This window comes from Alosa pseudoharengus, unplaced genomic scaffold (assembly GCF_046254945.1).
Source record: "Alosa pseudoharengus isolate Yale_2024_CS ecotype anadromous, Long Island Sound unplaced genomic scaffold, YU_APseudo_1.1 YU_APseudo_1.1_scf_4, whole genome shotgun sequence".
NCBI lineage: Eukaryota > Metazoa > Chordata > Actinopteri > Clupeiformes > Clupeidae > Alosa > Alosa pseudoharengus.
This window is the reverse complement of record NW_027468774.1, coordinates 21572232-21586915: the sequence shown is the minus strand read 5'-3', so window position 1 is coordinate 21586915 and position 14684 is coordinate 21572232. Positions and strand designations below refer to the sequence as shown.

Below are 14684 nucleotides of genomic sequence, written 5' to 3'. Positions count from 1 at the left end.
TCTGTACTTTTCATTTGTTAGTTAACAGGTCTACCTCAAACTCAACAACCTGCAAAAATGTCGGCAAACAACGAGAACACGTCTGAACGTCTGAACAAGTTCAAAAACAAGGGAAAGGATGCAACTGTAAGTTACGTTGGCGTCAATCGACTGGCCAAATTGTATTTATAATTGAATGTGAAGTAACTTGAATCCACCTTCGTGTTGTATGCAGGAAATGAGGCGCAGGAGAATTGAAACAAATTTTGAGCTGCGCAAGGCAAAGAAAGACGATCAGATTTTCAAAAGAAGAAATGTCAGCACTTTACCCGACGAGGCCACTTCTCCACTTCAAGAGAAAAGTCAGAATTGCCAGGTAAGTGTTTTTTTTTTTTTTTTTGGTAGTATCCTGTTTGGATTCATGTTTGTGCTTACGTAAATGCACATTAATTAATTTGCAATACCATGTACTGTACAGGCGAGTCAGCAGTGGACAGTCGAGCAAATTGTGGAGGGTCTGAGCAATAACGACATGGAATCTCAGTTGCAAGCCACTCAGGCTGCAAGGTAGGGTGATTAATGAAAAATATTAACATTAAGATCTCAGCAAATGATAATCGTAGACCTTCTGTGTAACCCTCCTTGAATGTTTCTACTCCAACACAGGAAGTTGCTGTCAAGAGAGAGGCACCCTCCAATTGACCAGATCATCAGCTCTGGTCTGATTCCCAAATTTGTGTCCTTCTTGGGCCTGGCTGACAGTCCCCCAATCCAGTTTGAGGCAGCCTGGGCACTCACCAACATTGCCTCAGGAACGTCTGATCAGACCCGTGCTGTGGTAGAATCTGGAGCCATACCTGCATTTGTGAACCTCATCACATCTCCTCACCCCCACATCAGTGAGCAAGCAGTTTGGGCTCTGGGAAATATTGCAGGTATGTTTCAAGGACTAACCACTTACGGTCTGTTTCTGTTTAGTAGTAGTTTAATAACTCCATTTGTCACATTTAACATGTTTCTTTTTAATTTATTTATTTTAGGTGATGGTTCTTCATACAGAGATATGGTCATCAAGCACGGAGCAGTGGCTCCATTGCTTAGTCTGTTGGCTGTTCCTGAGCTGAGTGTATTCTCTGTAAGTTTATGTGTTCCTCGCTGGGGTGAAAGTGTATCAAGACCTATACATGGCTGTGTGGGGTCTTTATATTTCTGTTTGAAAAATGCCATTCTGGCCAAGTTCAGACTTGTATTCTAAATTGTTTTCTGTCACCACTAGATGGTGTAGTTATACACACACCATTCTGGCCAAGTTCAGACATGTATTCTAAATTGTTTTCTGTCGCCACTAGATGGTGTAGTTCAACACTTGTCTACATATGCCTTGGTCTCCATGATCATGTCTGAACTCCTTCATTTCCAGTCTGGTTACCTGAGGAACGTGACGTGGACCCTCTCCAACCTGTGCCGTAATAAGAACCCAGCGCCACCTCTGTCTGCGGTGCAGCAGTTGCTGCCCACGATCGTCCGCCTGCTGCATCACGATGACAAGGAGGTGCTGGCAGACACCTGCTGGGCCGTGTCCTACCTGACTGACGGGCCCAATGAAAGAATCGAGGTGGTGGTACAGACTGGCCTGGTGCCTCGCCTGGTGCAGCTGCTCGGTTGTGGAGAGCTGTCTGTAGTGGTATGAATATGACTTTGACATACTCACTCTTAGTAATCATTTACATTTATTCATTTAACAGACACTGTTGTCAAGTGATTTACATAATGTCAACTATATTACAAGGGATTCCATTGTCCCCAGAGCAACTTGGGGTTAAGTGCCTTGCTCAAGGGCACAATGGTGGAAGCTGGGAATTGAACCCACAACTTTTAGGGTACTGCATGCTACTACACTACCACCTCCCCAAATCATGGGATTTACCTTTTTGTCTGGCAGGAAATTACTTGCATATGGGTCGTTGTTCAGTAATTGAACAATGTTACAAAACGTTTAAGTGCTTTTACTGCTTTACATGGTCTACAGGGCTTAACGTTTTTAAGCACTATGCCTGAATTTGAGTCGTGGGCTGAACCTTTAAGATTTAATATAGGCAATTAGATATGATGGCTTCAAAAATGTCTGATTTCATGAACACACATTCTCCTTGCTTTTAAAGTTCCTGAGTCTGTAATTGGTAGACTGGGGTGGACATGGCTGAATTTTAAGTGTCTTGAATCAAATGGATCTTGGGGTGGTGGGGTTTCCAAGATGTTGCAAGTGCCTTGTTTGACTGGGTACATGTATGTTCTAAATAATGGGGTAATGAAGAAAAAGAAACTTAGCCACTGTTCTTCCTCTTTCTGCTACAGACTCCAGCTCTGCGCACTGTTGGAAACATTGTGACTGGGACCGATGAGCAGACCCAGGCTGTGCTGAATGCTGGTATTCTGGCTTTGTTCCCTGCCCTGTTGCGCCACCCCAAGAACAACATCCAAAAAGAGGCTGCCTGGACACTGTCCAACATCACCGCTGGCAAAGACTGCCAGATTCAGGACGTCATTGATTCAGGGCTGGTGCCTTACCTGGTGGATGTCCTCAGAAAGGTGTGTGTACCCCAGTTTTGCATAAAAGGATGAACAATTTCTTATTTAGTTACTGTGTTGATTTTTAGAGTTATTGTATTGATTGTATTGCCTTTATTTCTCCTTAGGGTGACTACAAGACTCAGAAGGAGGCTGTCTGGGCTGTGACCAATCTGACCAGCGGAGGCACTGTAAACCAAGTTGTGTACCTTGTTCAAGCTGATGTGCTGGAACCTCTGTTGAACCTGCTTTCCACCAAAGACAGCAAAACGATCCTGGTTATCCTTGATGCCATTACCAACATCTTCCTGGTATGTAATTTGTCACTTCAAAGTTCTTCATCTGGTGACTTCAAAGTTGTCTGAGGTTTAGCAGAATTTGAGTATGATGTATTAAATTGAAATGGACTTCTTGGTGTTCCTGGCAGCAGAACTGGAGCTTTGTCTTTCTTCCAACAGGCGGGTGAGAAAATCGGTGAGACAGAGAAACTCTGCCTGATGATTGAGGAATGTGGTGGCCTGGACAAAATTGAGGCCCTACAGTCTCATGAAAATGAGCTGGTCTACAAGGCTGCCCTCAACCTCATTGATAAATATTTCTCAGGAGAGGTATGTTTGTGTGTCTTTGCATGTGTTTAGTCTTCTTGCATGCCTCAGTCCCTACCAATGGTACTAATTGATTTCCGTCTGACTATTTTACCTTAAAGGAGGAAGAGGATCAGAGTGTTGCCCCAGAGACTACAACAGACGGTTATGCATTCCAGATCAGTGAAAACCAGAGCGCGTTCAGCTTTTGAATGGTTGTTTGTCTTCTATCTCCATTCTATCCTGTAACTGTTTGTCCTTTATTTGTGTGATTATGTCTCCAAACCTGTGGGTGGAAGTGTATATAATCTGTTAACTGTAATGTATCTGTTCTGTAAATAAAGTTTGTGATATATTGCTTACATTCTTGGATTCATAATTTAGAGTTAACCACATTTTACTAACAATTTTAAACTACCATAAACGTGGTAAGGCGCTTAGAAAGGGTGGGAACAATTATGTGCAAGGCCACTTTCAAAAATCTCTTGTGATTAACTTGTCTGATGATGTCACCAACATCAGCCTTCCCTTCCCTGCCTCCCTAAACTGTCTGCATATGCTGGCTCGCCTCAGGAGGAAAGCAGCGTACTAGATCACCACCACTAGTCAAGTTCGCAGTAGCTCCGCAAAATAAGACTGGACTTGAGCTCTTTCCCGAGGATGAAGAAAAAGTTATTTATCACTGTGCTATAAATTGGATTGGTTTAGAGACGCTAATTGAAGTATATTTTTGCAAATGGTGTTTGCCTTCTGGTATTCCTACTGTTCAAATGCGATGTTTATGTGACTACTTGGAGGCTAATTTAACTAGCTAACGATGGCAGCGGTATGGACATCCGGGCCACAGCACCGTGATTCTATTATTGTCGGTTTACTGTGATACCATCAAAACCGTTAACGTTATAACATATTTTACCACATTTTATGAGTCCTGGTCACGGGGTGAAGTGAGAGGAAATGTCTAACCAAGGAGCGAGGAGAAATGGACCAGTGAAGTTGCGTTTAACAGGTAAGAGTTCAATATTGACGATAGCTTGCTAATGTTAGCGGTAGTTGTCTAGCTAACGTTACTAATTTCTAAATGTTGGCTAGCTCGATTGCAGTGCTTCACTGGCTAGCTAACACTGCAGGGCATTATAATTACGATTTTACCATTTAACATTAGTATGTAGCCAGTATTGCTGCTGTGTGAGGGCACACTTCTGCCACTGACTGCAATACATAGTCACTCGTTTGGGAAAGCATCCACTGCAGCGGAGCAAGCCAAACCCTTCGATAACACTAGGTAGACACTAGATAGTGGTTGCTAGCATGCAATTAGCCGGGACCGAAACCGCCCCTTGCCTTAATCTAGGGAGCTAACATAAGCTAGTGAACTTGCCTAACAGTACTATAAGGAGCTCCCTGCTTTATTTCGTGCTCTTAAACGTTACTTCTTGTTGGTATCAGCTGTTTGCCTGTTAAATGAAATGAGTGATAATGGAGTAACAGGACAGGTACAACAGTGTGACCGTAAGGTTAGGCTATATGTTGCTTGCCAGTTCATGTTAGTTTACAAGGCTCGTTGTCAACCTTAGCACAAGGTTTGAAGTTGTCCTGGTGGAGTTGTGCCTTGCTAGCACGAGGAACATGCCTGCAAACCACTTCATCTACACTAGGATTTAAGAAATTGTTAAAGCGCTACAATACTTCATCAAATGCATCAAAGGCAATATTTAAGACACACGTTAGACATCATACCAAATATGAAAGGTTGCATATGTTGTGTGAAAATGTGGTTAATCCAGCTGTGATGGATTTGTCGGACACAAGCTAGCAGTCATGCTAACTAATGGTTGTCATGTTTACATGAGATGCAGCTTTTTAATAACAGTAATCCGCCATAGCACTGGGAATTCACCTTTCTATGGTATTTAATTTAAAAATCATTGAAGTACGTAGCGTCTGAGAGATGGGGATTTCTAACGCTAACGTTACCTTATCGTTGCGCCTGTTAACGTAGCAGCTAGTGACACTTATGTGCTAAATATCGGACAGTCGCTCATCTGTACGAAATTCTCGTTATCGATTCTAAATGTGTGTATCCTAAATAGAACTCTATAAGATCATAGAGAGCGCAGCAACACGTAATTACTGGTGAGGCGAGGTGAAAGAGCAGAACTGCATCTGTTATCAGACAGTGAAATAACGTCAGAACCATGCTCCTTCAAATGAATGTACATTGTCTGGGTCGACCCTCACTGTGATCACACTAACTAGTAGGTCAGGACAGTAGATCCTTTTATAATTGTATTCATTTTACTGTGTCGGCATCAAGCGACTCCATACTCAGTCACTTTTTTAAAGCGCCAACCAGACCCCAAACGCTTTGGTGTAGTCTTATAGCACATATATACTGATGGGGATTTGCAGCATTATTAAAGTACTTTGATGTGACAGGTCTTTGTGGTTTGCTCCAGGGGTCCTCCCCCTTTCAGTTTTATTGACATTTTGTATGAAAGTGTTTTTCAAATGGTCCCCTTTCAGTGAGGCTTGAGTGAAGGGATCTCAAAACTTGATAAGCATCAAAAACTGACAGTTCAGTGTTAATGCAAAACATCTTGTAAGTAAAAGCTTAGGCTCTTTGTGAACTCAGCTGTCAGCTGTGTCAGTAATGTGTAGGAAATAGTGGTCTACTCTTGTGATGGTCTTTTGAAATGTAATTTCCACTCTCATGGGCTGGGATAGGGAATCTGGGGTTCACCATTTCTGCATTCAGAAGAGGACCCTTGTGGCCCACGTCTGGAGATCACTGCTTGGTTTACGCCATTTCAACAATAACTGCTCAGCAAACGCAACAGGACATTGTTTTGACTGGCAGTGAAGGGAGGACGATAACTTCCAATGTTTGAAAAAGGAACAAGGCTCAAGCATATTACTGCTGGATAATACCACAGCCTTTGAGAACTTCAGATATAATATACAGGTGTTTACACTGTAGGAAAAAGATGAGTGAATATGTGAGCTTTCTGCCTCAAATCTTGGATGTGTGTGCTAGATGGTCAACTAACACGCTAGCCACTACACCAGGGGTCTCCAACAGGTAGCTCACGAGCTACCAGTAGCTCCCAACCTGTTTCTAAGTAGCTCTCCAAAAGGTTTGAGGAAGATAAATCTGATAACCCCAGTCACTTGGGAAACATGTTAAAATTCTTATGAAATCAAATTCACAGTTTACAAACAGAGAAGGTAAATGAGTTGAAAGGAACCTTTAAAAAGCATACAAATCTTATTCAGCAGTTTTGGGTGGAGATCAGCTATGTGAATACATGGCATGCTACTACTATCATAAAAGCTATTGGCCATGTCCAAAGTGGTCAAAGTAGATCTCGCAGGAAAAAAGGTTGGAGACCCCTGCACACTATGGCAGCATGTTCGCATAACTTCTCATGTGACTGTTTTGCAGATGATACCCAACTCTATTTGTCATTACTGCCTGGTGACCCCCCGGTCTTGGCGTGAATATCGGATTGCTTCTCAGATATATCCAAGTAGATGAAGGAATGCCTCCTTTAACTGAACTTATCAAAAGACTGAACTGCTGGTCTTCCCAGCCAAACAAATCTTACCAAACTACAAAATATCAACATCCAAATTGCCTCCTCATTTCTTACCCCCACCAAAGTTGCGAGAAACTTGGGTGTCACGATTGATGACCAGCTAACCTTCTCTGACCACATTGTCTCTGTCCACTTTTCATGTGGCTTGCACTAAGAAAAATAAGAACATTAGTTCATAGTTCATACTTATCTAAATATGCCACTCAACCCTTGGTACAGGGCAGGTTATTCTCTCCTTGACGGGCCTCCCGGCTTGCACGGTGAAACTTTTACAGAGATGGTCTAGAACGCGGCAGTGCATCTGGTTTTCAACCAGCCAAAAAGGCACATGTTAACCTGCTGCTCATTGAGTTCCACTGGCTACCTAGCCGCCCACATCAAATTGCTTGCCTACAAATTTACTTCTGGGTGTTAATTCGGGTGTAGCATTCTAGTATTTATTGTTACTCTAAAGTCTCTGTAAAGTCTCTATTGTTACACTGTCCATCTGTAATGTTTTATGTCAGTAAAACGCATCTGTTTATTTTAAGACGCTGATCTGGCTTATGTTTTTATTTTTCCTTACGCCACAGCATAATTTTTTTCTGCTCTACAAGTCTGTCTCTGCCTCATATTGATTTGTTTTCTCCTTTGGTAAAGCTGTGTGAGGTGTTCTATCGATCGAGAGTACTGGAAGAACATTTTCAGAAAGGGTCCTTGAAAATGGCTCATCCAGTTGAAATGATGTACTCTAAGCCAACCTCATCCCTCTTTTTTCTTCTTTACTCTTTTCTTCTCTTCCCACCTTTTTGCCTCATTAATATAGCGTTTAGCCCTTCCTTTTGAAGACGGCTTATATGGTTGTATTGATTAGTGGTAGCATTCGGCTGAAAAGTGCTTAAATTGCAGTGACATTGGGAAACAATCCCATTACCTTATTCAGTTGTTAGAAGACATTAGACAGAACTTTTTGAAGGCTAAAAAGATATGGAATGCAATGAGTATGGTTAGGTTCCCTTCTAGACTGTGGAACCATTGGCATTTTAGTTTATATGCTAATATCTGAACACTCTTTTTGTGTATTGTGGAGCTCCGACTGTAGTCATTTTATTGTATGTGTTTTCTTGTCTGTCTTTTTACCATGTTTTGTATTGTGATATGGACCGCTCTCTGTGTCCTTAATAAAGAATGAATTGAATTGAATTGAATATGGGCTGAAATGGTAGGTGAACTTTGTCACCTTATTCACACACAGTACTTTTCTGCCTACACTGAAACACTCTCTTAAACCAGATGTCACAGGCGTACGCCAGCCCTCAAACAGGAAAAACACGGGCAGCCAGCTGCTAAAACTAACACTGTAGCCTGAGCCTTGGCCTCCAACAACACAGTTCAGGATTCTGTTATGCTCTAACAGCTGATCTCCGTCCAATTATGTAACATAGAGACAGCTCTGATGGTGGAAAATATATACACAATTCTCATGCACTCTCAAAATGTGTTTTTTTTTTTTTTTTTTTAGCACCGAATAGTATTCTGTTTAAGTAATGAACTCAGTAGTAGTATCATTGAAGGAATATAGCAGAATATGATACCTGACAAGTGGGTTTTGGTAGTTTGTGGTTTGACCTCTGAGCTGTTCAGCATGAGCTGTTCTCTCCTCTGTTAAATCATTTGGGTTTTCATGTCAGAGTCTGTGGGATTTCCTAAGAGACCTCCCTTTTCACCTGGGAAATAACCTTCCACACCATACACCATTTCCTAAGCCCTTTCCCTTTGTAATGGTGTGAGTCAACCAGAGGTTCTGACTCTTAAACCTCTTGCACCTTTTCTTATATGTTGCATGTATGGACAACAGTGACAGGGTTTTGTTTTTGTACTTTGATATGGAAGAAATACATTTTTCCAGCTCTAGTTTATTGACTTAGCCTATACGACACGATTCTATGTCTAACCCATTCACCTCCCGAGACAGAACTGGCATATTGAAGGAGATCTGTGGTTAGCTTTGATCAGGATTAACTGAAGTTGCATTTCACATAATCGGTTTGTCTCCTGAGTGCCATGTGGGCATGGAAGTGATTTTGGAATCATGTGGGTGTCCAGACAGCATCACGTCTTTAACACATCTGTGATTAAGCCCATGTGTGGGCCTGCTGGAACTGTAGGCTTTCCTGCCAAAACTGAGCTATGCCTTTCTAACAGGTTTGTCATATCGCCTTCTAAAGAGGGAGACAGCCAGCCTGGACAACAAAGGACGGGGAGGTACCTTGACTGCAGGTCATTTTTGTGGTCTCTATTTAAGACCCTCAGTGACATATATACCGAGCATCTCTATTCCAATTAATTCATTCGTTTCTTGTCAGTTCATCCTCTTTTGGAAATCGAGCTATTGCAGGGCTAGTTATGCTTCCAAATGTGCACTGTCTGTCACGACGCCGGGACTCGGGATGTAGGTCAGTCTCGAAGTACGGCCTTTGTGCAGACACATGCCAAAGCTCATCTGACAGGTGACGTCTGAGTCTCCATAGGGCTGTGCTAGCTGCCTAGGCTGGTCAGTGCCATTTGGAAACCCACAAGCCCGACTCCCTCCCTGAAACTGAATAGAAGGTTTACTTTGGTTAGCAGACCTTACAATGGAATATTTTACGACTGTACAACATACTGAACAGTCAGTACAGGTGCTGCTGTCCTGAGGGTCTGCTGTACTGCACATTAGCCATTCATGTATGCATTGCTCTGGAGTTTACAGGCTAATGTACCAAAAGCCAGTATATCACTGTGTCCCTGGACACACATCTCTAATGATTGTATAAAGTACCAGATCTCATCTTTGAATGCAAATTCATGGTAATTGGTCAAAGAAGTGGTCTCCACTTCATAATTTTTCTCCCCTGGTCATTCAGTTCAAAAGCCATTTGTGAATCCTGTGATCTCAGGTGCATGTCGGCTGTGCCTGAGAGTCAGGTGGAAGTGCTGACCCACTGCACAACCAGACAGACGTCCAGCCCTCCTCAGCCTGGAAATGTTTAGTCTAACCTCGACAGAGCAGACCTTGCTTCCCTTCCCCCTTCTCCTGGGGCCGGGCCTGTGCGACGACAGGGCTCTTATTATCCTCTTCCCTCACCTCTGCTGCACAGCTTACATTCCTTCACCCTCACCAGTTCAGACAGAGTTTACTCGAGGAACTGAAAGGGCCTCATGTCAAACTTGTATCAGAGGAAAGCCTCAGGTTAGTGTGTGTTTTGCTCCAACCTGTTGTTCTAACAGGCGCTCAGCTTCACCACTTCCAAATCCAAATCCAAACAGACTGTGTTTGTGTAGTATATTCAACACATTTAACAGCTTTTAGGTAGGAACATTTGGATCCGAGAATAGGCGACTCTGAAAGCAGGAGTTGTTGTGGAGAGAATTTGCATCAATTTAGTCAGTGTGTAGAAATGTGTTAGATGTACTTATGTGGACATGGGGAAACATACTGTACATCTGCCAAAATGAAATCTCCCAAACATGATCACATTAAGGCCTTTACCCTTTCATCGATACTCTTTAAACCCAGAATGGACGAGGAAGTTTATGTTGAATTAGATATGTCTAACTTTTGCTAACTTTAATCTGGTCAATATAGGCTTAAGTTCTTTCTGAATTCACAATGAATTCACTTGAACCAAAAACATAATCATTGACTCAATTTCTACTGAAGTCCAGCCAGTGTTCACAGGCTTCCTTAAAAGGAGACATGTCTGTGATTAAGACAAATAAAACAAATATTCTGACCTAGATCTACTTCAAGGCCAGATTCTAGATTGAATGATGTGATTTTCTAAGATAGTATTACCATAGTTGTTTCTCCATGTTCGTGTTTGGTTAGACTGCTTGTGCCTCATCCATAAATCTGCCTACTTGTCTATTCACCTGGGAATAAAGTTTTTCTAGAATGATCTCTGATCATGCCTGTTGTGGGACAGGGAATAAGTTGTTTACATTGTCACATCCAACATATTTCTACATATCTACACATTTCTAATCACACTCTTATAGAAGAGACAAAATAAGTAGTCAAGCAGAAGTTCTGATTTTGTCAGATGTTTGTAGACCAGGCTCTCCTGAAAAATAAAAGGATATATCCCAAAAGACACAAGTATGTCAGTGATTTAATGAAACGAAAGACATTCGTTTCTTAATGGCAAACTTGGGTTTAAATCCACATGAACCAAATCTTGTGACTATTTTGACAAAATAATGAGGCAATTGCAAAAATTGACTACTACTGTCTCACCTTACTTTAATTTTCTTTTCTTTTTTTTTAATAAGATGAAGCCTGCTCTTTGATTTTTTTTCTAACTAGCTGATCATTCCCATGTTTTATGATGTCAGGCTGTTAAGCTGTCACAGGAGGGTTGCATAAGGCCTGCTAGGAAATCCATTCAGCAGGAATGACGTGCTCTTCCTCAGAGGGGAAAGAGTTTGTTCTGATGGACACTCACTGGCAGCACATACCCCTCCAAATCTGTTCAGCAGATTGGTGAACTTCCCAGACCTTCCACCACAACTCACTCCATTGCATCACATTGCAGTGAGGAGCCAAGGAGCACAGGCAACAGTGGCGCAGTCAGAAGCGGCTATCCTGAGCCAGGGCCTGTTCTTGCAGCATAGTAGCACACTGATTTTGGAGCCATTAAGGAGTCTGTCCTCTGTTCTCCTGGGTAGTACTTCTCTTCATAACTTGTAGCTTTCTCTCAATAGTATTGAGAAGAACACATAAATGCAACCCCCTTTATAAAGTAAATGACAGAACAATTGTTTTAGTGCTTTAAAATTGTGTTGCTGATTCATCTCAATTGCCATATGATGGAGTTTCATATCACTTTCCATATCACTTCCGTCTGCTCATTCTTTTGAGTGTTAAACAAAATTGTTTCCATGTCAACAGACAGATCGCAAACTGCCTGAATGGGTTCTCACATTAGTGTTCACTGCTTTGTGACAACCCAAGTTAATCATTTCCTTTTTTTCCAAATTCCACTGACATACTGTACTCGGTGTCTGAGATTAAGCTGCTAGTCCCCAAGCTGTCTGTGGCGAGACACAAAGTATGTTTATTGAAACCGCTCAGAGAGCTGGAACATCGGCATGCCTTTAGGGTGCCATGTCCCTTGTTTGTTGACCTCTAAGAAAGGTTTCGTGGGACAGTCTGGCCATCTTGGTGCAAGGGTGACAGGAAGGGTGGCCCTGGAACTCACTCTCAGCTGTGTTTGTGTGATGGAGCCAGAGATCACCACATGGGCTTCAGTCTTTCTCAGCCTCTGTTTTTTTGTATTTTTTTTTTATCTGACTCTTAAACCCCCCCCCCCCCCAGATGAGCCATCCTCCTAGTTATGCGAGAGAGTGAAGATTTTGCGGCTGAATTAAGAACCCGGCTTCACATTGCCTGAAAGATCAGCGAAATCATGTCCAGCTCTCAGACTGATCTCCTCTAAGTAGGACATGAGATGACTTTGATGCTTGTTTTGCTGTCTGCCCTGTGTGCTTTTAGCCGAATCTTTAAATCTTTGTTTACAGAGACCACGAAGATTTTTTTGGCATCTGTCCCACTGATCATTCAACACTGTGGATGTCTTCATCTGGGACTGGATTTACTTTGGCTTTGCAGATGTCCTTGAGCATGTCCAGATCAAGGCTTGATCAGAGTTGTTATATTGAAGACTGCCTTCAGGCATGTGTTAGTCTATCCTTGGTACTTCATAAATAAACATGAATAACCGATTAGAGGTCTTCATACCTTAGGTGCCAATAATCTATTGCCCCCTGTCCTTCAGTCCTACCCTGACCGCCAACTAGACCTCTGCCGCCATTCATTGTGATTCATGGTTAATGAAGGCACCAGGTCTGCAAAGGTCTTGATCAAGCCGACATTCATTAGGTCTCTGTCATTGAGCTTTGTTGTGTGACTCAGTCACCCCTTCCCCCTGCCATGCTGTCTGAACCAAGGTTGCATTGTTGCTTTGTCACTGTGACGTCACCGCAGACTCATTTGTCCCTCAAGCGTATTTGTCCTGACACGGGCCCCAGATTAGGATCTGTCTCTCTCCCAGACGGGGGAGATGGGTAAACTGCAGTCTTCTGTCCTATGAAACAGAGATCTCTGGCTTTGATGGAGACATGGAAAAGAGCAGGAAGCACCAGAATAGATATGTGGTTGGCTGACACAAGTTCTGTGGATCTTATATCTTTTTGTCTTTCTTTCTGCTTCTTTTTCCTACTCTCTAACTCTGTCTCTCCTCCATCTCTGTGTCAGAGAAACCAGGCCAGGGAGGAGTGGAGTGGAGTGGAGTGGAGTGGAGTGGAGTGAAATGGAAGAGGAAGCCCTTTGTTTATGGAAGAATAATGTAGCAAATGAGAGTGTGCAGTATTGGCACTAGGCTCAGAGAGGGCGCCGCTGAAGGCTGGGGTCGGGGGGTATCGGCCTGCTGGAAGTATAAAGGGGCTTCGGTTCCCAGTCGAGGGATTCATGGACCAACGAACACCAGAGCACAGAGGATTGAGGACATCTAAGTGACGCCCCACCATGTTTATTTTAGCTGCCGAACATATTAGCTCAACACCAAAGCTGGGAATGTTTTTACAGCACAGAGGGCTCTTCAGTTTCTCCTCTCCTCTCGGTTTCTCACTCCCCCACATCCTCTGTTATGCTCACTGTTATGTGCGATGGCTAACCACATGCCCTCTTTTCCCCGGAGCTGTGCGAACCCCCAGTATTCCCATAATTGCACTCAACTGTTTCACAGACATTCTGTGCTTGGTGTGAACACGTCTTGGGTGTTTCTTTTTTAAAATATGTGATTACAGAGTCTTCATCCGGATGGATGTGGAGAAATGGAATTGTTCAGTTGAATTGTAGTTTTTATAGCCCAATTTGTTTCCTCCTACTCCTGGTAGAGCTATGCTTGTGGTCCAGTTCCAATGTCATAAACCTTCAGCCTGAATAGAACTAGCTTATCATGACCAACATAGGTGAATAATGAACTGAGTCATTTTTTTGGCTTGTCACTGATTACAAGCAGGGGTGTGATTCTTCCGTTTTTAAACGGATAAACGGAATTCCGTTTTTTTCGACTTGAAAATGAGACCCACGTAATTCGTATAGATCCGATGATCCGATGATCCGATGAGGGGGGGGGGTCTGTCGATCAGAGGTAGGCTATATTTCTGCATTACACAGGCCATCATTATAACAGGCCGTTGACAATGACGACGGGTTTTGTGCTTCACATCTTTCCGAATATCACGCCGCTTGTAGTGTATTCCGTTTACTAGGATTTCATTGAAAGTGAAAGTAGACGGGTTGATCAGCTGCGTTCTGAAGAATGCTTGATTCAAGTTCAGTGTGTGTGGCGCACTTCTCCGCAGAAGCCATGAAACGGTAAAGGTCAACAAATTGATTTAAAAAGACATCATGTATGAAGTTTTCTTCCCCATCTTTTTGGCTTTGCATCCGCTGTCAGGATTTTCCGATAATGAATCTCATGATGCTGATATTTGATAATAAATCTCGTGATGCTGATATTGAATTTTAATTTTTGCGCGTGTAAGCTGTGCTTGAAGTTAGCTGTGACAGACCTTACAGGTTTTCAAAGCCTGTCTACCTTAGGCCTACTACATTGTTTAGTTAACACCTTGTCATTTCGCGTTTGTCCAGCGGTTCACCTCCGTGAACCTTGCGCCCCTTGTCTAAAACATATTTCAGGATGCCATCTCACCATGAGAAAACGTAACGTTATGGTGACGGTGCGAGATCAAAGCTTTGGCATAAAGGTCTTGCACATAATAACATTGCGCTGAATATTTAGTGGAAATAGCCTACTGTAGCATTGTGCTGATAGATAAAAAGTCGCCAATTTAAAGGCGCAGTCCGCATTTTAACCCTAGCTCTCCATTTAGTACAGCGTTTCTCAAACTGTGGGTCGCGACCCAC

At 42.7% G+C, this 14684-nt stretch overlaps 2 protein-coding genes across 2 annotated transcripts in view; both read left to right on the top strand.

Annotated features, from left to right (window-relative positions):
* kpna2 (karyopherin alpha 2 (RAG cohort 1, importin alpha 1)) lies at positions 1-3495 on the top strand. Its single transcript, XM_076265289.1, has 10 exons — positions 1-126; positions 215-355; positions 458-546; positions 646-914; positions 1020-1114; positions 1400-1663; positions 2335-2568; positions 2676-2858; positions 3006-3155; positions 3254-3495. Exons 1-10 carry the CDS (start codon positions 58-60, stop codon positions 3341-3343), a joined length of 1584 nt encoding a protein of 527 aa, XP_076121404.1. The 5' UTR covers positions 1-57; the 3' UTR covers positions 3344-3495.
* A 215-nt stretch (positions 3496-3710) lies between these two features.
* Positions 3711-14684, top strand: part of smurf2 (SMAD specific E3 ubiquitin protein ligase 2) — a 46808-nt gene continuing 35834 nt past the window's right edge. Inside the window, exon 1 of the mRNA XM_076265287.1 lies at positions 3711-4140. Within this exon, the coding sequence (XP_076121402.1) occupies positions 4089-4140 (52 nt within the window). The 5' untranslated portion in view covers positions 3711-4088. The remainder of the gene's footprint in view (positions 4141-14684) is intronic.

Bases quoted from the DNA above. Each gene is read 5' to 3' on its own strand.
- kpna2 (XM_076265289.1), top strand. From the start codon at position 58: ATGTCGGCAAACAACGAGAACACGTCTGAACGTCTGAACAAGTTCAAA. The intron at 127-214 runs GTAAGTTACGTT...TGTTGTATGCAG, and splicing joins ACAAGGGAAAGGATGCAACT to GAAATGAGGCGCAGGAGAAT. The intron at 1,664-2,334 runs GTATGAATATGA...TTTCTGCTACAG, and splicing joins GTGGAGAGCTGTCTGTAGTG to ACTCCAGCTCTGCGCACTGT.